This window comes from Micromys minutus, assembly GCF_963924665.1.
Source record: "Micromys minutus genome assembly, chromosome: 13".
Classification (NCBI taxonomy): Eukaryota; Metazoa; Chordata; class Mammalia; order Rodentia; family Muridae; genus Micromys; species Micromys minutus.
In genome coordinates, this window is record NC_137982.1 from 38,964,143 (window position 1) to 38,991,218 (window position 27,076).

The window sequence follows — 27,076 nt, forward strand, 5'->3', positions numbered from 1 at the left end:
ATGGAGATCCTGTTTCTTTTCTGAAGTGTATGAAGAAACACAGAGCTCTGCTCTCAGATCATACTTGCTGATCACAGCTTTCAGGTCCCTCTATTTCCTGAACATAACATGGTTTAGTGTGCAGACAGCAGTTGCCTTTTTTGAATTAAACCACTTCGAAAGTCAGACGGAAGCCGCATACTTTACGACCCTGTTTCAGAAGAGCTTGTTTTTATTAAAGAGTGAGGAGGGAACCTACGTGCATATCCTCCTTTTGAGACACACTTTAAGTGTCCATGTCCCTTCCCTCCACCAAGGACACCAGATGTGTGTTACCTTTCTGCTGCCCCTCCTGGATAGAAAAAAGATAACAGTACAAAGCAGTAGTGGCGGAAAACAAGCTGCTGCCACTTGATTGAGGGGGTCAAAACTGTGAGAAACCCAAGAACAGAGGTTCCCATTGCTAACCACTAATAACTAGGCAGGGCCTGCATCTTCTCTGAAGTCCCAGGGATTAGCAACTCTAGACTTCCCACGGCCATAGTGGCTTAAATTTACCCGATAAACAGTGGAGTGTGTAGTTTACCCAAAGAAGACAAGATGGAATGTAAAAGTATAGTTTATTTGCCATATATAATTGCGTCTTCAAGGCTTACGTTCTCAGTTTTCTGACTTAGGCTAGTCCTGGAAGCTTCTAGGCTCTCTACAATCTTATCTAGGCCTAGACTATGTTTTCAGTTTCTAAGTTTTGCTGCTGAATAAGCTCGCCCTTTCCTAGTTCTTTTTGATCTCTGGCTGGCTGGTTCAACTCCGCTGTTCTGGCTCAAATGCCTCTCCACGTTGACTGATTCGATCTAGGTTCTCTTGGCTTCCCTTGGATTGCTCTGCTTGGCCTCACACTAACTTTGCCAATATATTCTAATCTTTTGGCTTATTCACATTCTCTGCCTTGCTCTGTTTTCACCTGTGTCCCGCTTGTACTTTTTCTACAACCTGTTTCTGAACAACTGCCCCGGGAAAATTGCCTTCTCTCCTTTTCTGCACAGCTCTCCCTTAAGTAGTTTCCCTTTCCATGTGGCTACGCTCAACTTAAAGAGCCCCTGTCACACTTGTTATGAGACAGAGTACTGCTACATAGCACAGGCTACCCATCCTCTGCCTTACCTTCCTGTTTGTGGTGTTGGGATTACAGATGTTAGTGACTACATACAGCTGTCATAAATATTCAGCATGGCAATTACCAATGCTAAAAACACTTCGAAGATGTCGCTAGCAAAACCAGAGAGATATTTACAAACCAAGGTTACCATGTATGCAGGAGCCCTCAGGCCATTCAGCTTGGCACACTATGTAGTAATCGTGATTGGTACATGGTAGTGTTTGAAAAAGTTCTTATCAAGACTTTCAAGGTTGCTTTTGATTATACTATCCTGGAGCATGTAGAACATGTGTGTGTGTGTGTGTGTGTGTGTGTGTGTGTGTGTGTATTTCTGCATATATGTACATTTTCTATATGTGTCTCTATTATATATATTACTATATTGACATCACATTATTCATTCAGTTTTTTTAAAAAATCTTAGTCCTTTTCTGAGAAATGTATATATATAATCATGGCCACCTATGACATCTATTCAGATCAAGGCATCCCAAGTGTACCACAGTGTCACAGAAAACTAAGCCAAGAGGAGCTGGAGACTAAGAGACTATTAGGGGCTGTGCTGGTTAAACCTTGAGAGGCAGACAAAGGGGCGGGAGAATATCTGAACTTGAGCATCAGTAGTGGGGCATACTGGGTACTGGCAGCCAGCTGGGGCCATTTACTTCTATTTCTGTGTGAGCAGGAAGTAGAACCAGTTATTCCACTTACATTCAAAGGGTTGTGGAAAGGTCAAGTGAGATCCTAGACCTGCAAAAGCTGTGGACAGAATACATGCTCCATAGCACCCGGCTGCTGTCAGGTTACCCTGAGCACTAAACCCTTAATGATTGGATGAAAGAGTCAAAAGCAGTAAGAGGACCACGTAGTTACTGGGACCAAGAGATACAAGACAAGGAAAGTCACTTTGAATGTGGGGAGGAAAAGGGCTGCCTTTATAGGAAACATGATGTTTACAATGTAGTCCAGAATGCGCCAGTGAAGCAAAGCGTTCTACATGGTTTCACGGGGAATGGAAAGATCACCCACCCAGAGTATTTGCCAATAAAAAGTAGGACCCCAATCTCTGTGTGGGGTGGGGGATTAGAAAGGCCCGAGGAAGAAAACAACAGCAACAAAAATATTAGCGCAGGGAAAGGAAAGCTGTAATAGTCATTCTTTCCTTAAGTGGGAGGCAGGCAGCGGACAGACTCAGAGCACTTCAAAGGGACCAGAAGCAGAACGGTGGTTATCAGCTTCATCGGGAGGCTATTAGTACCCAGGAAGGGAAAAGCACTGAGTGGCAGTCGAGAGAGGAGCCAGAGTCCATGTCTGGAAACGAGCAGACACATGTGCCCGGGAGCAGAGAGTACGAATCACAGAACTAAACCTGAGAGGTTAAGAAGAGAGAAATTTGGGAGCAGACAATAGACGGGGCTGGAGGAGAGAGCAGAGAGGACGTGCAGGAGGGATGGTGTGGGATAGCCCCCTGGGAAAACTCTTCCGGAAACGAGCCGACCACTAATGCGCCTGCGCCAGTGCATAAGTGCACCGAGATGGGGAGATGGGCTGGCTGTGGTTTCGTCTCTCATTTTACCTTGAGTGAAGCCTGTAAAGGTGAAGTACCCGCACGTAGCAAAGAGCACACAGATGAACACCGAAACCAAGATGGAGGTGTGGATGATCCGCCGCCACTTCGCTACTGTGGGCTCTTCTAGAGAGCCATAGACTAGGAAGCAGTTATGGTGGCAAATGAACGCTGTAACAAAAAAGAAAACCTCATTACCAGGGAAACAGCAGGACTGTGTTTTCTAACTTGAGAAGGTGAGAGACATATACTGCCTTAGAATACCAAATATCTAAAATGAAAAATATATTAATTTACAGCAGAACATACATTAATTAAGTCAGAACATAAGGCTTACATACAAGGAACTTCACAGAAAGCTTGCCTAGTAACTTCATGTTAACTCTCAGCACAAATCAGACCTGTCCAACAACTCTCCCGCTTTTTCCTCTTCCCCTTCTTATCTTCAAGAAAATCTGTACCTCACTTTATTTGGCAGCTGGGACATAAGGGAATTATAAATATCTAGCCAAATCTTAAATCATTTCTGCCAAGACTTTAAAGAAGTCCATGACATTTGCTGGGGTTTCAAGTTAGGAAACTCGCTAACCATTGAACTAGGAGGTGGGTTTGACAAAAATCACACCATGCCACAGATCTCACGTGGGAGGTTTATTAAAAGGAGGGGTGCAGGGACACAGAGGCTGCCTTTGAGAGGAGGAAAGGAAGAAGAAGTGGTTTGGGGGTAGGAAAGAAGTGGCTTTTATTGGAGCCATGACACATGCGCAGGAAGACATGTGATGGGGGCAATGATGGGAATTGTTTCACCTCTGGGCAGCCAGTGATGATATGACTTGTTGCCAAGTCCCACAGGGTTGGCCAAGGAGGTGTTTGATTGCTAACATTGTCATGAGGGTCTCTTTGGGGTGGCCAGGGATGTGCCTGATTGCTACCTACTATAATTAATGTCCAGCACAGAAGCACTGTTCTCCAATTAGAAGCAAAATTTAGTGATGAATGAGAAAGAAAGTCTTGAGCCCGATTTTATATCAACAGGAACTTGATTTTATGCTGCTAATGGGGATCTAAATGTAGAATACCCTCTATGGACAATCACGGACCAGAACCTCTTCACAGAGCAGATGTGTCATATTGAGAAAGGGTTTTGAAACCAGGTACTCACCAAAAGACATCACGCCAATAGCCTGAATGGCATTGGGCTTTGCAAACACCCAAGCATTGTCTGTCTTAGGTCTAGAAGAAAATCAGTTAATTAGATACATTATTAAACAGGTGTAACAGTAAGCTTATTAGAGAATAAGAAATAGCATCATACATAAAAGCTGAGACTCTTTCAATAGGAACTTAATAAATAGACTGGAGAAACATCTCAGAGTTTATAAGTACTAGTTTCCCTTGCAGAGGACACAGGTATGGTGCCTAGTGCCCCCATGGTGACTCATAGCCATTTGTAACTCCAATTCCAGGGTTGAATGCCCTCTTATGAACTCCTTGGGCACCAGATACATGACACACACACACACACACACACACACACACACACACACACAGAGAGAGAGAGAGAGAGAGAGAGAGAGAGACAGAGTCAGAGAGAGAACAATTTTTGTAGACAAGAATACCCATATAAAATAAATAACCTACTGAGAAGAGAAAGAAAAAAATAATAAGTGGCTTCCATTCATCTCATCACCATACCTTTCCTTGGGGTTGAACAGTTGGACAGATTCTGTGTTTAATTATGCATGTAATACACTCACTGACTGTGTGATTTGGGTAATCCGTTTGCTCACTTGATATAACCACAAATGTTAGTATGGAGTCGTCACTCAAGGTCCTAAGGGAAACCTAAAATTGCCAGGATCCCAGACTGCTTTTTACTCTTCTCCTCAGCTTTTCTGGTTCGATCCCCCTGAGAGGCGGAATGGGAGCTGCAGTTCACTGAGGAGGGTACACGAGAGATACCAACTGAAGGTATACTGTCTATTTCTGGGGAGATATACTGTGTTATTTCATTTTCTTCTTGCAGGGACATTCAAGAATTCTCATCACTTAGGCCAGACATAGTGGTGTACACCTTTAACCTTAGTCCCTAGTGGGCAGAGGCAGGTGGATCTCTATGAATTCAAGGCCAGCTTGATGTACAAACTGAGTTCCAGGTCATCCAGGGCCACACACCCGTTTAATATAGGGGAAGCCTCTGCTTCACGATCCTGTTTGCTTTGCTCCCTGGTGTTTCTCGTACAACATCTTCTCGTGCGTTGCCTTGGGTTTCTACCTGTTGGTTCACTTCTCAAGGGGAGGTTTCATCACATACACTTTTAAAATTATGTTTTGCTCAGTTGTTAGCTTTGAGACAGAGCTCAAACTTGTGATCCTCCTGCCTCAGCCTTTATAGCTCTGGGATTAAAAGCGTCACTTCCTCATGTCCATTTACACCCTTTAAATTCTCAAACGGCACACATCGTCGTGGAATTAAAACATCCAGCATCAGCAGATTGCCCTACTTAATACATACCTTTCTCTCTACCTCCAGTGATAATGAGCATAACAGGTCTTGGGTCTGTCCCTCTGGCCTCTTCTATATATTGGCTAAAGCCTGCCTATTTCAATTTCTGCATTTGTGAAATGGGCGTGACCATATTATTTAATTCCTTGAGCTATTTTACAGAGAGAATGAGATAGGGGATGTGAATCTTCTAATCAAGGAACTGTAAGACAGTATATATTCAATATATAGTCTGTTTTATTAGCACTCTTTATTAATATTTGGTTAGTATCCTTTCTTAAGTGTTCAGAGGCAGGTAAACATCCACAAGCATGACACGCTCTTATAAACAGGTTGAATGAGACCCAAAGGAGTGTATGGAGGTAGACAAGGAGCCCACGGGAGAGCACACAGTTAAATAAAAAGGGAAATTCTCAAGATGAAAACTCAACTTTCATGTTTGTTATGCATTGTCTGAAGAGGACACAGATGAATTCCATTTGTTTGGTCAGAGTCTGTGGAGTTTTTTACCATATATCGTCTTTCTATAAATGAACTGAGCGGCTCTCAGGGGGGAAAAACTGTCTTTCTGAAAAGCTAGCTTGAGAGGGAGGGCTCCCACCATTTCCTCTGGACCTGCTGGGAATCTTTGTTCTTTGAGTGGGAGCTACTGCCACCTGCTGCCTCCACGGCTGTCTCTCCAGTCAGCCTGGCAAATGCCAGCCTTAATGAGCAAAACTGAAATGTGCACACTTACTCAACACACTTACAACATGATCCCTGCTGGGCCGTGTTAGCAGAAGACCCTACGTTTCTGCTATGTTCTGAGTAAGCAATTTGTCCCAAATATAGGTAGACAATAGAGGTAAAAAGGGACATGGTGGAGGGAGGAAAAGAGAAAGAAGGAATGGCTCTCTCCTCCTGGTATAATCTAGGAGATGGCACAAACTTGATACCCACCCTAGCTGAAAACCAACGAAGTTATGGTCTTTCTGTCTTTAGACAACAAAGGTTAAATACAAAATTATTAGCAACATACCCAAGAAATTTGTGTGATTAACACATCACCAAAATGGCCTTCATAACCAATGCCAGGCTGGTCTCATGGAAACATCTGTTAGTGCATTTACCTAATTAACAGATTAGTGTGGGAAAGCATATGAATTTTAGCACATACACAAAAGCATATGATTCAGTATTTATTTGCATAGGCATACCAAGCAAGCTGTTAGTTTTCTACAATTTTACCAAATCAAACTTTGTGGGATACTTAAACAGACGCATGCACTTAATACCCAATTTGTGGTTTTATGTGAAAGAATATTTTTAAGGGTTGATTCTCATAGATTTCTTCCCAAGGATTTTATCTAAACACTAACACTGATGTTTCTTACTTTTTCTCTTTTTAAACTTTGGATTACCTATAAAGTAATAGAGACTAGGTACTGGTAAGTAAAGAAGGGACTCAGAATAAAGCTGGTAGAAAATTAATCTGGGCCTAGAGAGATGGTTTCGCACTTAAAAACACTTCCTACTCTTCCAGATGATATTCCAGTGCTCTTCTCAGGACCCATACTGGACCTCTTCTGCCTTCACATGTACAAAAACACGCATGCACATGCGTATGCACATCTATACTTGTCTATCTAACTGAGCAAGAGGAGTAGATGGGTTTCCCTTCTCTCCTGAGATTCCACTAAAATAATTTAAATGGTTCCTGATGCAGAGTATGGTCCCAGAAGAGACATCCGAGGAGAAAATATTTTGTGAAAGGAAGTTGTATGTTGAAGTTATAACTGTGGAGAATCATATAAAAGACACACATCATGAGAAGGAGTAGCCTGTGTCACGCCAGCTGAGAGTGGGTGGGGCTCAGACACCAGTGAGCTACCATGGGAGTGAAAAGGGGGAAAGCAAAGAAAACAGAGTTCTCTGAGATCCTGGAGAGTGTCTGGAACAAGAAAGAGGTGAGGTATAGGGGAGTGTGGGGAGTGGGGGTAGGGTGTGGGCACAAACTGAGAGGCTGATCTCTCTTGGAGGCCAGTCAGGGTGATCCATTATCTTACCAGTGTGAGCATCTGAAAGAAAGTTAACAAAAGGGATCAAGTCAAGCAGGACAAACCAGCAAACAAACCTGAAAACAGGAATTAAGCTGAGGAAAAAGAGAAGTGGGTAGGAAGGAAGTGTAAGAGAAGGAAAGGGACTTAATTTTGAGAACTTTAGTATCTGTGAATTAGGTGTGAAGAGAGAAAAGATCATTTAGGGCCTGGCACAGAGCAGTTTGCAATCTTCAAAAAGAAATGATTGCTTCTTTTAAATAAAAAGCATTTTAACCAATATTAATTACATAAGTTTTCCTGCACTTTACCCATAAAGCTATACATAGTTTTGTATGCTTTTAAAGAATTGATTTATGTTTAATCCTTTTTTTTTCTATGTATGTCTGGGAGAGTATATGCCATGAGAGGGTATGCCTAGAGAGGCCAGAAGAAGACATAAGATCCTCTAGAACTGGGCTTGCAGCTGGTTGTGAGCTGCCAGATGGGGTGATGGTTTGGACTCAGGCATCTCATATTGATTGAAAATTTAAATTTGTTATCTTCCTAATGGCTGAGGAATCAGCTGTTGTCCTACCAAATAAACCTGTCTTCAGAAAGTGATAAAAACAAGTTCCAGGCTGGTCATGGTGTGTCACCTGAAATCTCAGCACTCAGGAGGCAGAGGCAAGTGGATGTCTGTAAACTGAGGGCTAGCCTGGTCTACAAAGCAAATTTCAGGCTAGCCTGGGCTATATATTGAGTCCTTGTTCCTAATAAATAACAACCAAACAACAACTAAGCTTCAAGGTATTGCTACTGGGTCTCAGGACACTGCACCTCTGGGTCAGGAGGCTCAGGACTCCATCTACCTTCTGGTAGCTCACACTCAAACTCTTGAGCAGAGCACAGGAGACCTCCAGATAATCCAGTGTGGGCAGAACCTGTTCTAAATTAACTGCTTCAATCAGACACAGCTCAGAGTTAAATGCTCTGAACAGCCCTAGGCGTAGCTCAGCATTTCCTGTTTTCTGTCACAGCACAGCTTTAAGTGACAGGCAGACCTGACCACTTCCCCAAGCTCAGCATCAGCTGGCTCCTCAGCCATGGCTTCCTCCCAGCCCATTTGTGTCTGCCTTGGTGATACAGATCTGTGTTTGACATGAGCTGCCAGGAAAAAAAAAAAAAAAAAGCCTCCCTTGTGATTACTCCCAATGTCAAAATGGACTCACTTACTTTAAATACAATTTTTAAATTTTGACTTTATTTTCAGAAAACTTAGTGCTGACTTGGGGGCAAGGGCAGGATTTAGTTTTGCTCTGAGAAAAACAAGCCACATGAAACAAGTCATGTGATCATGAAGATGTCTTGTCGCTTGAGATATCAACTCCCAGTGATTCTGACTATCATCTCTTCTTTGATTCCCCCTGCAGACTCTTCCCAAAGTGCTGTTGCTAGGTTGATTTTACACAAACAAGCAGGTGGGAGGGAGAATGGCAGGATCTTACTTAAAAAATATTTATCATTACCATTATTTTCATCATTGTTGTTATTGGTGTGTGTTTTGTGTGTTCATTTGAAGAACACCATTATGGGTGTGTGTAAGAACATGAGCGTGTAAAGGTGAGGACACTAGTGTCTTCCTCAGTCACTTTTCCACCATATCCTTCTTCCCCCAACACAATATTTTTATTTCTTCTTTGAGGATTTCATAACACATACCCCTATCACATTCAGTGCTAAGTCCTTCCCTGTCCAGCCCCCTCCCTCATGACCCTCTCCCTAGCAAAAAGAAAAAAGTCCAACTTGTGTTATCTATATACTTTCTGGAGTTTGCACAGACTCTCAGTGGCTGGCCCCTTCAATAGAGCTCAGTCTTTCCCTAAACGCAGCCCTGCTGGAAGCCATTTGTTATGGAGAGCAAGGTTTCATCACCCTATCACAGTTTTTCAGAAGTCTCTTCAATGGTTTTCTGCTTAGGATGTTACTATCTATTTGGGGGGTGGAGGGTAGCTCTTCCAGTGAACCTGGATTGGTTCATACCGGATGGCTGGCAAGCCCAGCAAGCTTCCTGTCTCCACTTTCCCGATGTTGGCATCACAAGCATCCACAATGTTGGCTTTACAAAGTGGTGCTGGAGATGTGAATTCAGGTCCTTGTTTGTGCTTCAGGTACATTATAAGTGAACCATCTCTCCCCAGCCTTCTTATTTTTTAGTATTATAAATATTTGCTAGAATTATGAATGTTCTTTGGATTTCTGATGGTTATATGCCCAACTCTACTCTCAATGAACTTTAATGGGCCCACAGAGGGGGACTGGGTTATACCTCCCTTTGTAGCCCCACGACCTAGAACAACTGACTCAAAAGGCATTTAACACATGCTCTAATTGGTTGACACCAGACACTTCTATTTCAGACTTTGGTACTGAGTTCTGGAATACCAAGGAACCTAGTTGTTCAAGCTAAAAACCTGGGTGTCAACCATCACCATATGAAACTCTTGCTCTCTTAGCCCCTTCACGTAGTCACTAAGTCAAATTAACTTTATCAGCTTAATATCTGTCTACTATCCATGTACATATACTGTAACAGTTATCCCGTGCCTGGACTCTTGCCATAGATAGCCAGGCTTCTGTTTACCCTGACCTCGGACAAAGAAGAGCCCAATTAAAACGGGAGCTTCATCTGACCACTCTTCCTTTTCAGAACTGTCACTGTCCATCAGCTAAACAACAAGACAAGATTTTCACACTGTAGCAAAGCCCTCCCTTCATCTTGGTTTAGCAAACCATTTCTTTGTACACTCCCAGCAGACTTGAATCAGAATCAACAAAACTCTAGTTATGTCTTAAACACAGGATCTATGTCATAGGGAAAGCTGGTGATAGGAAAGTGTGGGTCACTGGTCATTATGATCCGGGTTTGAAAGTCAACTTTGAAAAGTTTTCCTTGATAGTAAGTGCTTTTTATATGAAAGTTTCATTGTCTTGGGTTGATTCCTATTCTTTAATTATATCAAAATTGTGTTCAGCCAATTCTGAGATGAACTGACCAAAGCCAGAAGGCATATGATAGATGTCCAACTGATGATCTGGAAACTCTCGGCTGAACACCAAAGTCTGTGTTGACCACTCTGAAGAGCTGAGCATACAGTATGAAAGAGCAGATGTGACCTCTGTTCTCCAGGTACTTGAAGCAAGATGTAAGATATAAAGTACCCTGAAAGAAGATGCCTACGAGATGAAGAGAGACAATTCAACAGGAAACATGATCATTTTATTTCTAAGTAGAGAACTCTTCTCAATTCCTTGTGGTAAAAAGCTCTAAATTTACAAAGCCAAAATACTCAAGTTCTCAATCCATTTCTGATCACCACTCCAGGACAGCAACAGAGGCTCCTGGTATGAAATCTTCAAAACAAACCCACGTGTTCCTCTCTGTATCCTTAGGCTATACTTTGAAGAATGAATATCCCAGCTTCTATCTAAGGACCACGAAAACAATGCCCCAAATGCCTTCAAGAGTTCCCAGAAGCCAGGTGTGGTGGCCCACACCTTTAATCCCAGAATTTCAGGGATAGAGGTAGACAGATTCTGTAACTTTGAGGTCAGTCTGGTCTATATACTGAATTCCAGGACAGCCAGAGTTAAATAGTGAAACCCTGTATCCTCCCAAAATGTGTTAGTATAACACTTTTAGATGCATCTTTTGATTTGACCTATAACTCACCCAATAGTTCCTATGTTTAAAATGAAATAAGGTATTTTAGCTCTTTTTCTCCCTTAAGCCAGTGTCACCCATCTTATACCGTTTATCAAATAAGGAGGTTGGGAAGACAGAAGAAGAAAGCAAGCTATGTCTAAATGCATGTTTACTAATGAAATAACTTATTGAACATTGTTATACCATATGGTTTCTGACTGTATAAGTGACAAGAAATACTTTGCTAGATATATTATGGGATTTTTTTTTCTTTTTAAAGCATTTCTCCAGGTTCTGATAAGATTATTTTTTTCCATGAGGATATTTTCACGTGTATCTTAAATTCTTTTGTGTGTTCTTCACAAACCATGTAATGAAACCCTTATAACCTAAATGGGCACTATAATTTGCATGGCATACTGGCCCCTCCACATTTCCAATTATGACTGCTTTGCTGTCTTTTGGGGACACTCATTTTTCTATTCAGTCTGGATACATACTCCGTGTGAGCCTGTTCTTGGCTCCAAGAGTGGGCAGCTAAGGACCAGATCACAAGCAACACAGATCATTGGGGTAGGAATCCTTATAGATCCTCAACAGAGCCAAATAGATATAAGCACCTGAAAGAGAACACTCTTTCTCTCTTTTGGACTTAGACCTGAATAGATACAAGTTCAGACTCCCTGCTGTTATCGTAAGACAGTAAGCAGGCATTTCAAACAAGAGCAGGAGAAAGAGATGGGCATAAAGAAGAGCCATGCCTGACTTTATTAACTGAGCTTCTGGATACAACCTACCATACTGATAACTGTACCCAGCAACAAACCTTGAACCCCTTGGTTCATTTAAAAAATTGTCTTTGACTTCAGTCAGATTACAACTTGGTCATTGTCACAACAAAAACAGAAACAATTCATATGTCATAAGAGTTAAGTGACTGATGCTTGTCAGAACTAGTCAGAACTCTTCCTCAAATATGCATGTTTACATATTTTTATCTATTTTTTCCCATTATGTCTTGAATCCTGTCTAGTTTATTAAATGGTAGAGTTTTGGGCTTAGAATGGGTAGAGTAAGAAAATTAATGCTTGCTGGGTTCTATGGTATCTGTATAAAGTACAGACATACATACTCCAGTTACATTTAGAATGCTAAGGAATTGATGAAAATACTATGACAGTGATGTCATATGAAGGAAAAGTTTTAAATTTGGTTACATGTTATTTACACACTAGTTGTAAGATATGAATTAATCACATTCCAAATAAAGAATTTTTAAATGCCTCTTATTTAAGTTAGAAAAAAATAGAAAAAAAAACGTGTTATTGCATTTTTATACCTTTGCCCTTTCTGGAAAACAATTAAATTGCCTTGATATCCCAATTTTTATAAAGCAAAGACCTAGAAAATACACTAGAACTGAACTTAATTTCCGAGAGGAATTGAAAGTTGTTGGGCTGTGGCTACTTGAAATCACACCAGAAACAGAATTTATGACCCCTTGAGTTATGGAAAAGGAAATTGAATTGTGTTTTATTTTTAAAACACAACTATTAAAAAGGTGTTTCCATGGTAACAAGGTCAATACCAGCAACCATCACAGACCCGCCTCTCTCCTGACAGTGGGTTTAAAGATCTTTTTTCAAATGCCATTTTAGAAGAACTAGGGAGAGAGGAATCCCCAGGTTTTTTGACCACTCGTCTGAGCTCAAGATGAAGAAACACACACATGGTGTGTTGGGTTTCTCATGTTTTATGGATGATAAGCGTCCTTGCTTGTCTTATTTTCAGAAAGAGGCCTGCTTGACTAGCTACTGTGCCAACCTACAGAGATTTCATTAGCTTGGTTATAAACGGGGCAAGCAGAAGCTGTTTGCAGAGCTATTCAAACAGAAACGAAAGGCGGTACCATATGAAAAGACACACTTCTTATACATCCAAATATTGGAAGAGTTAAATAAATAATCCCCATCATTGTAAAAATTCAGCCTTAGCATATTAGATCATCAGTAGAGGAAATTAAGGCTACATTTTGTTTATAACCCAAACAAACAAACAGCTCTTGAAGCCTGTTAGACACAAAACGAGCTCATTTAACCTGACAGGAAGGGAACGTCCCTTCCTGATAGTTTCCCTGAGAGTTATCTACACAGCGTTATTTCCCCACTAAGCAGGGAGACCTTGATTACACACATTTTATTTCTCTTTGTCTTCAAAATATTCTGTCACATGACACTTTCCACATAACAATAAATACTGAAAAACACAGATGAAGAATGAACCATCAACCATGGGCCATAGAGAAGAAACAAAAAGTCCTGAGTTCATGTGGGGGAGTGGGGTGCAGCTGATCTGGGTCAGAGGCTCTTTCTAACTCCTGGCTCATGGACTCTAATTGTTCCATAAGGGGAGCAGTTGCCGGATCCCTAAGTAGGCACTGTGGGTGGGGCGCTGGAATGTCAATCATTTAAGTTAGTCAGGTTGGTATAACCTGTAGTAGAGATGGGGAGCATTGTGTGCTCCTCCTGGAGCATAAGTGAGTTCCGATCGACTTGTCAAGTCTCTCTCCCTTTCCCCTCTTTGATACTGTCTCACAGTGATATATATATATATATATATATATATATATATATATATATATGTATGTATGTATGTATGTATGTATGTATGTGTGTATGTATGTACATATATTGTACATATATTGCTTAGATTCACTTCTTGGTCTAAAAGCGTCTGTCATTATACTTCTCTCATATTATCATCATTTTGCCTAAAATATTGCTTATTGTATTATTTAATGCACTGATTATCTTCTGGTTTCTGTGCCTCTGTTTTTGAAAACCAGGATGGAATGTAGCATCAGCACAATAAATACCAAAGGATCAGCAGTAGAACTGGCCACACACCCATGTGTTTCCATGTGCACAGTGATGGAACCCACGATGCCTTTTATCCACTTAACTGTCTAAAAAAGTTAACTTCTGTATTGTTTAGTACATTGCAGGTCTCTCAGTGAGTGCATTTACTGACTGTCTTTCTCTGACTCTCCCAAGTACTAACTATATGGTGTTTCTTACTGCTGTGTATATATGACCTCTTTCTTTCTTTCTTTCTTTCTTTCTTTCTTTCTTTCTTTCTTTCTTTCTTTCTCTCTCTCTCTCTCTCTCTCTCTCTCTCTTCCTTCCTTCCCTCCCTCCTTCCTTTCTTTCTTCTTTCCTTCTTTCTCTCTCTTTCTTTCTTCCTTTCTTCCCTCCTCCCTTCTTTCCTTCCTTCCTTCCTTCCTCTCTCTCTCTGTCTCTCTCTGCTTCTGTCTCTGTCTCTGTCTCTGTCTCTGTCTCTGTCTCTCTCTGTCTCTCTCTCTGTCTCTCTGTCTCTGTCTCTGTCTCTCTCTCTCTCTCTCTCTCTCTCTCTCTCTCTCTCTCTCTCTTTCTTTCTTCTTTCCTTACTGATTTCCTATTTTGAAACTGAGTCTCCTGGGTCTCAGTCTGGCCTTGACCTTGCTACATAGCTGAAAATGAGTTTGAAATCTTTACCTGGCTACCTTCTCTTCTTGGGCCCTGGACTAATAGGCATGAGACACCATATCTGGCTATATCTTTTCACTTCTATATTTTAACTATGTTCCTGAATATGCCATATTTAAGCAAATCGTGATATAAAATCAAAGATAAAAACAACACTTACATGTTTGGCCCCAAGGAAATGGCCCTTGTAATTACAATGGCAAGAATTACAGTTGTTAAAATTGTAGAGATGAAGGAGATCTGCAAAGGGAAATTCGAAGACACCATCAGTGTAGGATGAAGATAATTCACGCAAAATAGTGCACCATTAAAAACATGTATGAACTTATTCATGGATTTTCTTTATCCAGTTCCCAAGTGGTTTATAAGCATATAGACCAGTCTCTACACTAGTGAACATGTAAATACTTATTATATCATGATTTTCATCCCTGAGCCACAAACAGAGGATCAACTGTTCAATGTGATCTTGCAACAAAGCATTAAAGGTTTTTATTTATTTCGGGCATAGGATACAAAGTGAGGATTTGTCCTGGAACTCGCTCTATAGACCAGGCTGGCCTTGAACTCACAGAGATCTGTCCACCTCTGTCTCCCAAGTGCTGGGATTAAAGGCAGGAACCACTATTGCCCAGCCAAAGTGAGAACTTGGAAAAGTAAACTTGGGAAAGTAAAAGTGAAATTATCTTGTTTTCTTCAGGCCTTGATTTAGTAGTGATTTTAGGGGCTTTCTATTTATAATTGCTTTTTCTGTTTTTATCACCCCCCCCCCTTTTTCAACACAACACACACACACTCATCTCCATTGCTTTTTAATGCCTGAAATGTCCTCTTCCGTCCCCGACTCAGTCAGTCTATTTGCCTGGTGCAGTTTGCCCTTGGCTCTGTTTCTCAGTCTGTGTTTTGTCTTTCTCTCAGCACTATGCCTATTTGGTTAAACCACAAGCAAGCGGGTGTGTGCATGTGTTCTGCTCTGTACGTACACTTATTCCATTCGCTCTGTGTTTTGAGTTTTCATTTAAAGTAAGTAAGCATATTTGAGACGGTTCCTATGACAAGCAGGAAAAAAAGGTCTCAGAATGCTTTTATTTCATGTGATTCTCATTAACATTGGGTTCTAAGTTTTTAATGTTTAATTTGAAATAAATGTCTATGATGAGTTCCTGGTCTTGTGAAGAACAGGAAGGAAATTTAGCAAATTGAAGTTCACATGGCTAGACAGCAATAGTGGTGGTATTCAAATGTCAGTGGCATATTCCAGAGAGAGAGCCAGCACTGTGCTCTGTTTGTTGGGATTTCAGTATGACATCTTCAGGGGACGTGTAGGTAATTAATATGTTTAGTAGTACCATTTTCCCAAAAATGTTTTCCTTTCTGCTCTCAGAAGATAACATTTGTGTATTTATAGTGAATTTGTGAAGGGAAAATTGCTTACTCATTTATATAATAACTGACACATAAAAATTTTCCTTTTGATGCACTATTTTCTTTTTCTTTCTTTTCTTTTCTTCCTTTCTTTCTTTCTTTCTTTTCTTTTCTTTTTCTTTTTCTTTCTTTTTTTTTTTTTTTTGAGACAAGACAATTCTATAGTCCTGGCTGGCCTAGAATTACAGGTAGCTCAGGTTGGCTTCAAAGTCACAAAGATTTTCCTGCCTCTCCCTCCAGCTCTTAATTCTGGGATTTAAAGTATATGCTGCCATGTCTGGCCTGCCTTTTAATACATCCTTTCTCATCTCTGGATGGATGTTAGGGATGGGAAGCCTGGTGGTAAAAACACTCTGGAGTGTGACTCTGTGCAGATCTGCCTGGAAGAAGAGGCTTCCTCACTGGTTACACTATGTCAAACATGAAAGCAAGGCATATGATATGCTTAATGGTTGCAGTTTCCAAAACAGATTGTAAAAGTATCTCATAATTAATCATTATCAGAATGTTTAATCATGTAGCTATAGTAATAATTATATTTTGGGTAGAATAGAAACATTACTTGGCAATAAGATAATAAAATACAGATAGATGGGGCAGGAGGGATGGCTCAGTAGTTAAGAGCACTGACTCCTGTCCTAGAGGTCCTGAGTTCAACTCCCAGCAACTGTATGGTGGTTCCAACCATCTATAATAGTATCAGATACCCTCTTATCCTGTGCCTGAAGACAGCAACAGTGTACTCATATACATGAAATAAATTTTAAAAATATACAGACAGATAATGGATAGTTGATATAAATAAGCTTCTATGGGTATATAAAAGTAATTATTTAGTCAATTTTATTTTAAAAATATTTAGTATTATAGGTCAAATTCTCAACAAGTGGTCAATCAAAAAATTGGTACTTAAATTCACTGAGTGCAAAATGTGCATAATAGACATTGTAATTTGTAAATAAAAAGACTTTATATCATTTAAGGGATATTTTGACTTACCTTTAAATTTGACTGATACACAAAACATAACAATGTAGGGTACCACACAAAGTTTGTTACATCTTATATTGTACAATGTTACAGGTATAGATTGTGCAATGTTACATGCATAGATTGTACATGTTACACACATAGACAGTACAAGGCTCATGCATAGTACAATGTTACATGTATAGACTGTACAGTATTAAATGCAAATATTATACAATGTTACATATAAAGATTGAAACAATGCTACATGTATAGATTGGACAATGCTTAACTGAGATTAAGCATTTATGTCTTCAAACACTCATCCTTGCTTTGGCATGCTTAGTCTAATTGTTTAAACTATCGATGAGAGGGATGGTACACTTCCTAATAAAGTAGACTTGCTCTAAACATAGTTCTCTATGTTTTCTAAGTTTAAAACCATTGTCTGATGTCATGTTACCTACTTTAGTGAAGAAAAAAGGAAGAACTTATTTTATTCACATTAACCACCAGTTTTTTCAAATGAGCTAATCAGTTTGCTCGAGTATACTAGTATACTTGTATACAAGCATGCTTGTAACTTGATCTAGGCTGTAGATTCATAAAGCTACGAGCTATTTAAAATGTAAAACTGAGGCTGGAGAGATGGCTCAGTGGTTGAGTTCTGGTAGCTCCTATAGAGGACCTGGGATGGATTCCCAGCACCCACAGGAAGCTCATAACCCTCTGTAAACACTCTAGTTGCAGGAGCTCTGTTGCTGCCTCCTGGTTCCTGTAAGCCCATGATGCACATACAAACATGCAAGCAGAACATTTGTATACATATAAACCAAAAATAATTAAATCTTAAAATGTAACAATTACCTTTCCAAGCTTTGCTATGTCACGGTACAGCGACAATGGCAGAGTACATGTCACTGTTGAAACCACAATAATGAAGTGTCGACTAATAAACCAACTTCCAGGATCAACTAAAATATAGTAAATATTATTTAGTTTTCAGCTATAGATAACACACTGCTGACATATTAGCATATTACCTAAACATTTTCATCACAAACAATGAATTAAAAAACATAAACCATATATAAAAATGATTTTGAGTTAATAGACAAAAAAAACATGTTAAAATAAAAACATACCACAAACTATAAATACAAAACAACCCCAAAGTGAGCCTGTATTTCATATGATGTCATTTCTATGAAGTGCCTCTTTAAAAATGTATTTATTTATTTAATGTGTAAGCCTGTTTTCATACATATATGTCTCTGATTGGTATGCATGACTAGTGCTCAGGAAGGCCAGAAGAGGGTGTCGGATCCCTTGGAACTGGAGTTACAGATGCTTGTGAGCCACTATGTAGGTGCTGGGAATTGGACCCTGGTCTTCTGCCAGAACAGCAATGCTCTTAACCAGGGAGCCATGTCTTCAGCCCCAATAGCCGCAAAGTCAGTTTCTCTGCTCCTGTACTACCAGCAAGCATGCACATGCCTTCGGAATCACTCCCATAACCCGGACATGCTTACGTGCTGAACAAGAAATGGGTTTGTGATACATGCGCAATTGCCCCACAATGGAAATAGTACAATCGTTCCTTAGCTGAGTGGCACACTAGTTACTTTGTATTTCCATAGTATGGAATAGTGCTAACAACAGAAATATTAACGGACTCCTGATAGAGCTGCAGACAGTGACAAATCTCAGCTATATACAACCTGCTGAGGGTGAGAAGCGAGACCCAAAAACTACATGTTCTTTGGTGGCATGTACTTGGTAATCTGGAAAAAAAAATCAAAACTACAAAAAAATGAGCTTATGAAAACTAGCTACTAATTAATTAATTAATTAACTAATTAATTAATTAATTAATGTATTTATTTTCGAGACAGGGTTTCTCTGTGTTGTCCTGGCTGTCCTGGACTTGGAGACCTCCATCTGCCTCTGCCTTTGGAGTGTTGAAATTAGTAAAGCCATGTACCTCTGTGTCCTGAGAAAAATAGTGACTCTTAAAAAATTTCCTTAAAAGCTAATATAGACCTGTGGCTTGGGATAGCTGTGGGTCATGGGAACTGGGAAGTCTGTGAGGTATTATAACCCTTCCTCAGATATTTTATTTATAAATGTTTATAAACTATATGACAGCTATGCCACACAAGCTTACGCAAACCCATCACTTTTTCTTATTCTTACCTACCTCCTGGGAGTCTCTGAAAAACTTTGCTCAAAGTATCTCCAGTTATGATGTTGTAACTTATCATAGCTGAAAACACAGTGACAAGAATGGTCATTAATAAGCCTGTACACATTTTATCTTGCAGATTCTGAAGACCAGAAGTTATTCGTTTTTGAATATTTTTTTTACATATTTTAACACGTATTACACATACTTCCTAGTCTGTGCAGATCAAAGACAACTGGGTTGTTGAGTTCTGTCGTTCTGTTGCTATGTATGTAATGCTAAATTCTATACCCAAAGGTCTAGGACTATGAGGGACTTCTCATGTTTACCAGGGTTCGTTGTGCAAACCTTGTTTCTTCATCAAAAACTATTGGTTAAAGAAAATTGGCTACAGCCAATTCCTGACGGGAATAAGGTGGGTTTGGAGTGACCTGGTTGGGGAAAGGAGATGAAGAGGAGGAAGCAGAGAGAGGAAGCCGCCATGAGGTGAGATTAAAGATGAGCACAGGGCCCAGAGAACCAGCAAGTATCTGGGGTGCACCACTGGGGAGGTAGCCGGGCCAGCAGTTAGAAGAGTAAATTAGGGTGACTACCTAGTAATTGTCAAAGCTGTATAAAATAACCACAGTCGGAGTCGCATTTCTTTGTAAGCTAGTCGGGAATAAGCTTAAATCGCTCATACTACACTTGATGGATTTACATCAGTGTCAACTTGAACTTCAGGAAGATTTTCACTTTACAATTGGTTCATAGTAGAATGTTCTCAAATATTGAGTTTGACACTCATTTAAAATGTGATTTATTTTGTTGTTGGAGGTTAGTTTCCAAACACCTTTTCAGGAGCACTTGTGTGCTGCTTAAATTGAAATCAAATGACCATAATAAAATTTAAAGGCACACCCTCCCTCAAAATACCCTCAATCGAAATGCAAGGCTTTTGAAGGGAGTGTATTTTTATATTTCTGTGGGAGCATGCCCACTTACTCCTTTTAGAAAAAAAATGTTCACAGAATAGATTGAAAGTACCAGAAAATCAGGAAGAAAATAGTTAATATGCAAACACTTCATTTGGACACTAGAATTACTAATTGTCTTTGAGGATCCTCAAGTGTCTGTTAAGGCCACTATTAACCATTCAAAAAAGTCTGTGCTGGTACCAACTATTGAAGCATTTGTCCTCACAGCCACCTTACCGATGAAAGGGTAGAGAAACTGGAGGGCGGAGAGCAGCAGGTACCCTGGAAAGCCAAAGGTCTTGTTAACCAAAGACTGGTAGGAGTCTGTTCCAGAGAGGGCTCCTCCTTTTATCAATAAAACCAGGGAAAAGTCTGTAGTGAAACAAAACAAAACACAAATCATTTGATCTAAAATGCATTTGGTGAAAGCATTTGACACAAATCGTTTTCGAGCCTCAACTGATTTGTCTTAGGAAACAAGAGAACGGTGTGTAACATCCGTGTGTACCAGACCGATCTCAGACTCGCTATACATCCCAAGGATGACTGTGAACTCCTGATCTCCCTGCCTCAACTTCCTGAGTGCTGAGATTGTACTACAATGCTGGGACATTGGAGCATGGTCCAAGAATGGAATTGTGGGAATGCGCTCTCATGCTCATCCCAGGCAGCCAAGAGGACTGAGGTTAGGAGGCTCCATCAGGCTAGCGGCAGAAGAACGACCAACATCTACTACCTGTTGATCTGAATGCTTTATCAGAGGCTTCAGGAAAGCAAAAGAGGCCAGATGTGATGCTGAACACCTTTAACATTAGCACTCGAAAGGCAGAGATGGGAGGATCTCTGTGAGTTTGAGGCCAGCCTGGTCTACATAGCAAGTTTCAGGGCAGCCAGAACACTGCAGTGAAGTCTAGTGAAATAGACACAGGCAAGAGAAAAACCGCAGATGTGCGGAGATGTAGCTCAGTTGTAGAGCACATGTTTATCATACATAAATCATATGTGTAATTGCCAGCAACGTGTAGACTAGGCCGATGCCTCGGGCCTACAATATCAGGACTCAGGAGGGAGAGGAAATAGGACGTTCAAGGTCAGCTTTTACCCCACAGCAAGTTTGATGCCAGCCTGGAAATGAGATTTTTGTCTCAAAGAAATCTAGAGATAATTCACCATTTAACTGTAGTGTTCCTAAGTTAATCTCCATAGGGTCAAAGGGCTAATAAGGGCCACAGGGTTAAGGACATAGGATTTAAACTGCAGCCTAACTTGAAAACTTAAGATTTGAATTACCATGTTGTCCAATAGAGCTGCATCTTTTTAAACAAAGACTGATTCCACTAAAAAGCAATGTTAGTGTTAATTAAAACAATTAATATACTGTACTTGTAGATTTTGCTCTTAAAACATAAGAAAGAAAATGAATATGAGATATAAATTGTTTGACTTCTGTAAAGGGAATCTTGGCTTTATTAAAATTATTTAAGGATTTGGATGCTATTAATCATTACTGCTGATAGTCAGCTTATAATGCATGATGTTGGTGACATTGTACATCGTGGGTAGATCAACAACGGAACATGCGACTTCCATTATTTACCTGTAATATGATGTAGATTTACTAAACTATTCATTTTCTTCCAATTGTGACTCACAGGTGAGATAATTTTCTCTGACTTCTGAGTTATAATTATGTCTTTACAATACACTAAAGCTATTGGTAATACACCTGGGAGAAAATTAAATATTTGTCAGTACTAACTGGGAAGCAGGAAATTAAAAAATGACCAGGCTTTAGAGACACTTATATCCTCTCAGGCCTGGCCAGAGGAGCTGCATTTTGCGGTGGGAGACAGTTGATGCGTAGAATCACAATTGAGTGCTTGACCCTAAGTGGGGGCATATTTCTTGTTCCTTGCATAGTTCAGAAATATTGTAAAACATAGACCCAAAGGATGTAGGAGCCAGCAGAAGGGAAGGTGCTGTGAAACGTGTCTTCTGGACATGACCCGATACATGTACTCATGAACTCTGTACCACCTGCACAAGACAGGGTCCGGTAGCACTCCATCATGCCCACTGGGGAGAGGCTCATGAGACTCTACCCTTCCTAGTGGACCTATGAACAGTTAATGGTGCCTGGGCAGCAAGAAAGGTTATCATTTCCTTAAGTGGTATAGCCAATGGTAAGTTGCCCGTGTTCTATTAATAACCCCTGCCTCTGCCTCTGCTCATACAAGCTACTGTAGATAAACTCCATGGGTCTCTCTCTCTCTCTCTCTCTCTCCATGGAATGAGTGGATAGGGCAAGGAAACAGGTGTCAAGTCTTGGGTAGAGACTTGTTGTGTTAAAATAAAAAAATGATAATAATAATAATAATAATAATAATAATAATAATAATAATAATAATAAAGAATGGACACCATGCCATGCTAATTCAGGATACTCTCTCACCCCAGCCATCTCACTGCCTCTGTGAATAGCCCCATACAGTGACCACCCATCTTGTGGTTAACTGTCACAAACCCCTGTAACTGGGTAAAATCAAAACTCTAGAGGCTTATAATTTATCAGTCAGATTTATATCAGTAAATCCTCCCCCACAAAATGTCCACACAGTAAACTCAGAGCCAATTGGTATTGGCTAAACTGTCCACCTAGATAAGACAAATTGCCCTATAATAATATATCCCTTATAAAATATTCATAGCTACCTGCGGCTATTTAAAGCCACATGGATGTGGGTCGTCCTTCTCTTCCTCCATCTTCCTTCATCAGTATCTCCTATCTCTCCCACCTCTCAAAAACTCTCAGCCCGCCCTCCTTTTCCACTGTGCAATCGCAGGCTCTAGCCTTGTCTGTCACCTGCCCTTGCCTACTTAGAGACAGCAATATACAGAGACTAGGAACACCCCAGGACTGCTGGTGTATCTCTGGGGCTCCAAGTGTACTTCCCATTGCCCTAACCCTTCCCCATGGTGGCAACAAACATTACTAGTTTTTGGATTGTCCATAGGAATTGCCTGGATCCCCTGTGAAAATAGGGATTAGGGGAAATGTATACATTTACAGGAAGTGTTTCTTGAGGCCCAGGCCACAGGTTCAGAGAAGGGACCATTGAGTGGTTTTGCACTAGTTGCTACAAGGCATCTATCTAGGTTAACTGCTAACAACTGTCACCAGAGCAAAACAACAACACAAAACAAAAAAAAAAAAAAAAAAAAAAAAAAAAAACGTAAACAAAGCCTCCGGCACCTCTTAATGATTGCTGGCTCTCTCACAGCGATCCTAAGCCAGAGGAAAGTTTCACAAAGTAAGCCGGACGGGCTGAATTGAGGATTACAGAAAGAAGTGATGGTCTGAGTGCTGAATATGGCACCAGTGGGGAGCAGAAGAGACAGCGATTTAGAAGCTGTGCAGGCAGGAAGGCACTGGCAGACAGAGCCCACACCGGCAGCACTGGAGAGAAGGGGCCAGCCTTGCCACGTGAACACCCAAACCCCGGCATCACCCACACAAACACAGCCGACAATGGCTGCCCACCTCCATCTAGCCACCACCCCACTGAGCACGTGCACCGTGCAACAGTGACCTCCCAGCTACAATCAATCAGTCTTGGAAATGACTTCCTCATCCACCAAGTTCTGCTTGAAAAAAGGCACATGACCGGCTTTAGGCTTGTGATATAACATGCTACTTTTACTAATCTGTTTAAAGGATTAGGAAATAAAGCAAATCTCCTCTGATGTGGTGCTTAAATTCCTTAGGATGCTTTGATGCGCTTTTTAATTAAGTAGAAAATCCAATTGCAGGGTATATTTGTGTAAGTAGTCGCTGCACAATTTAAATTGTAGGGATATGCAGTTAGTTGTATGCTATTTACCTGTGATGTATGAGACCCAGAATAAAAGCAGTATTCCCAAGGGGAATCCAGCTTGCTTCATTGAATAAGGCAATCCTGGAAAAACACAAAAGGCCCCAACCTCACATTAAAAAGACATATAGTTTAAAAGTTGTAACATGGGACAGGGTAGTCCAAATGTCAGCATATTAGCATTTATTTCAGAGTGGAATGCCATTAAGTTAAGGACCTATCAAGAAAGCAAGCACGTAAGAGGACAGGAGAAGAATTAAAAAGCAGCAAATGAGAAACCGATGCCACACAAACAATGCCTATCTCGGGGTGACAGTGCCTTGGACTCTGTGGAGGATGGAGACCCCTTCCCTCTCCCTTCCATGCTGCCATGGAAGGCACCAGGGAACAGTTGCATGATCTTAGGGAAGACCGATTTAGGAGCCAAAATGGGGGAACCATGTAAAAACTAGAGAGGACGTGGAGGAACAGGAAAACAAAGTTACTTTGTCTCAGGCTAAATGGGGTTTATAACATTTTTTTTTTTTTTACTGTTTTATACATATGGGTAATTTTAGACTATAAAGTATCCAAAATAATATAATGTAAGCATTTCTACCCAGAACATTTCTTTTACAAAAAAGAAAAAAAAAAAAGATTTCTCTTTTAAATGATTTTGCTGAGGGCAGTGTAGGGGAACATTTGACATTGCCGACCTGGATTAACCTGGAAAGTGTTCACATCAGGAATACATTCTAGAATTCTGCCAGCTTCACCTGTCCATACTCCCGTGATACATGGAGATAGGCTTCTAAACAAGCAAGTGTCCCTGCCTGCTTCTGTCTCACCTCAGGAACCTCCAAATTCATATTGTTCATCTATAAATATGTATATGGATTAATGTAAAGCCAGAAATCACAGCACCTTGTGAAAAAAAAATCAAGAAATTATCTTAGGGGCTAGAGAGGTGGCTCAGCAGTTAAGAGCACCAGCTGCTCTTACCCATTTCCCATCGATCACATGGCGACTCCCAGCCATCCTGGAACTCCTGTTCCAGGTTTACCCGACACCCTCTACTGACCTCTGTGGGCACCAGGCATACATACGTATATAGACATGTAGGCAACACACCTACACATGCACATAAAATGAAATAATAAATAAATAAAAATTAAAAACAACCCATTTGTTAAACTTACACTCTGAAATAAATTAATATCTGGGAATTTTAATATATCTGGAAAGTTAAAAGGTTACATATTTGGTGGGCATTGCAGTAGATAGGTTTTTGTTTCCCCTGCCTTTTCTGAAAAGGAATGTTTCCAACTACAAAAAGAATAATAAACACTGGTTAAAAATACTGCTTCTATTCATGGAATGACATACCTTTAAAAGGTTTTACTTTTCAGAATCTTTCCCTTGCTTCTAACTTAGTGCAGTGACATGGACTATCTTTACCAATTGTATGCACTGTTGCAAATGAACTATATTAATGACTAGACTGAAAAATATTTCCTAATTTAAGATCATATAGGTGCATAAGGAGATATTATATAGTTAAATTTTCATAGGATTCTTAAAAGTCTCACATTCAACTTTTGTGCGCATAGCATACGCAAGCATCTGCACGTTTCACACTGATGCTGAGAGGATTTTTGTAATAGATTCTACTTCAGAAGATGGACTGACCAGACAATCTAGGAAAAGTCAATTTCCCCGGCCCCTCTGCAGCCGCTCTCCCCAACTGGCAGATGCTATTGCCTGCCATGGAGGGAAACAGTGTATCTTCCAAATAAAGAGGATGGAACATTAGTATGATGGAAAAACAAATAGAAAGGCTTTTATGGAAGAAAACCAGCGATTTCCCCCATTGAAGTTTAAGCAAATGCTAGCAAAATAGTGACAAGACTTTGAAAAGCTGGTCTTCACAAACAGAACCAAGCAGACACAGGCGCCTTACCTATTATCCCAGATCCTATAACAGAATTGACTACATTGAAAACAGCTGTAGACTGACTCGATTTCCCTCTGTGTTCATGTCCGGAGACCAGGCTTTCTCTGTCACTTGGGTCTGTCTCTCTCTATTTTAATAGATTAAAATAATAATTAAACATTCACTAGTTTGAAAATGAAAAGTGTCAGAAGAGTAAGCAATCCAGGATTCAAACAGTAATGACACCAAGTTACGCTACAGTGTTAATAATACGTCAGTAAGAAGGGAAAACAAGAATGGCTAGTAATCCAGAAGAACTTAAAGTCTATCCTTAAGTCTCCATGTTACAGCTGCCCAACTACTTTGACCCAACTCCAGGGTCTGTTAGGAATCAACCACATGGTTTCATGAAATTAAAGAGGTTGGCTGAGGTTACTGAAAAGTGTTTGCCACGTAGGCATAGGTCAGATTACGTCAGATCTACCCCTTTTGGCCAAACCAAGACCCCAGCCTGAAACCTAAGGAAGTCGTTCGGTTCCTGCCCCTGTTGCCAGTTTTACCTGGAGAGGACCCCTCAGTTGTGGCTGCTGGCAGCTCATGTCTGCTCGAGGGAAGGTTCTAGGGCTGAGAAGCAGGCTCCCACCTGGCCAAGCTCCTCTGTCCGTTTTGCCTGCAATCAGGTTCTCCAGACAGACAGACGGAGCCGGTGCAGCAGGTCTCTGGGTACTCTGGGCGCTTGGCTGCAGCTCAGAGGTCTCCGCCTCCTCAGGGCGGGGCACACCCTGCTGCCTGCTGCTGGCGAGGATGCTGTGGGGACATTTCCAACCCTGTTACCCAGACTCCCCTCACTCAGGGCGCGCCACACAGCACCTATCTCTCTCTCCCTGTAACTGTGAGAAAGTGCAACCTGTTCGTCCCACAGCACTTTCCCTGTTCCTATGCCAGAGTCTGAAGCCAGCTAAGACCCCAGCAACTTAGCCACACTGTTCTCCACGGAGTGAGGTTTCTCTACCTGGCGTTCCTCCCCCCTACACCTCTTCTTGGATAGAAAAGGACAGTGAAATGTTAGGACTTTTTATATTGAGTAGAATTTCGAAGCCTCATAAAGAAATAAACAGAAAGCAAAATAAACCACTGTTCCTGGAACTTTAGTCAGTTTCCGGTGCATACCTTAGTTCAATGAGCCCTGGAAACTTCAGAAAAGGAGACCTTAAGAGAAAGGCAAGGTAGATGGATACTTTTAAAAGATTTAGGTAATGAACCTTTTAAACGGGAAAAGGGGCAAGCATGACGGAAAGAAC

The 27,076-nt window shown here is 40.7% G+C and overlaps 1 protein-coding gene across 2 annotated transcripts in view; it reads right to left on the reverse strand.

Moving 5' to 3' along the window:
- The window catches only part of SLC38A11 (solute carrier family 38 member 11), a gene marked incomplete at both ends in the record, with an annotated part of 45,974 nt that extends 19,600 nt beyond the window's left edge, over positions 1-26,374 (reverse strand). Inside the window, 9 exons of one of the 2 annotated variants that reach the window (XM_080927172.1) lie at positions 2,715-2,876; positions 3,868-3,938; positions 14,617-14,696; positions 17,718-17,824; positions 19,051-19,116; positions 20,229-20,363; positions 23,873-23,947; positions 25,803-25,923; positions 26,336-26,374. In XM_080927172.1, the coding sequence (XP_080783298.1) occupies positions 2,715-2,876; positions 3,868-3,938; positions 14,617-14,696; positions 17,718-17,824; positions 19,051-19,116; positions 20,229-20,363; positions 23,873-23,947; positions 25,803-25,923; positions 26,336-26,374 (856 nt within the window). Of the gene's footprint in view, positions 1-2,714; positions 2,877-3,867; positions 3,939-14,616; positions 14,697-17,717; positions 17,825-19,050; positions 19,117-20,228; positions 20,364-23,872; positions 23,948-25,802; positions 25,924-26,335 lie in introns of those variants that run through there. The other variant, XM_080927173.1, reaches the window with a different exon arrangement.
- Positions 26,375-27,076: the final 702 nt, after the last annotated feature.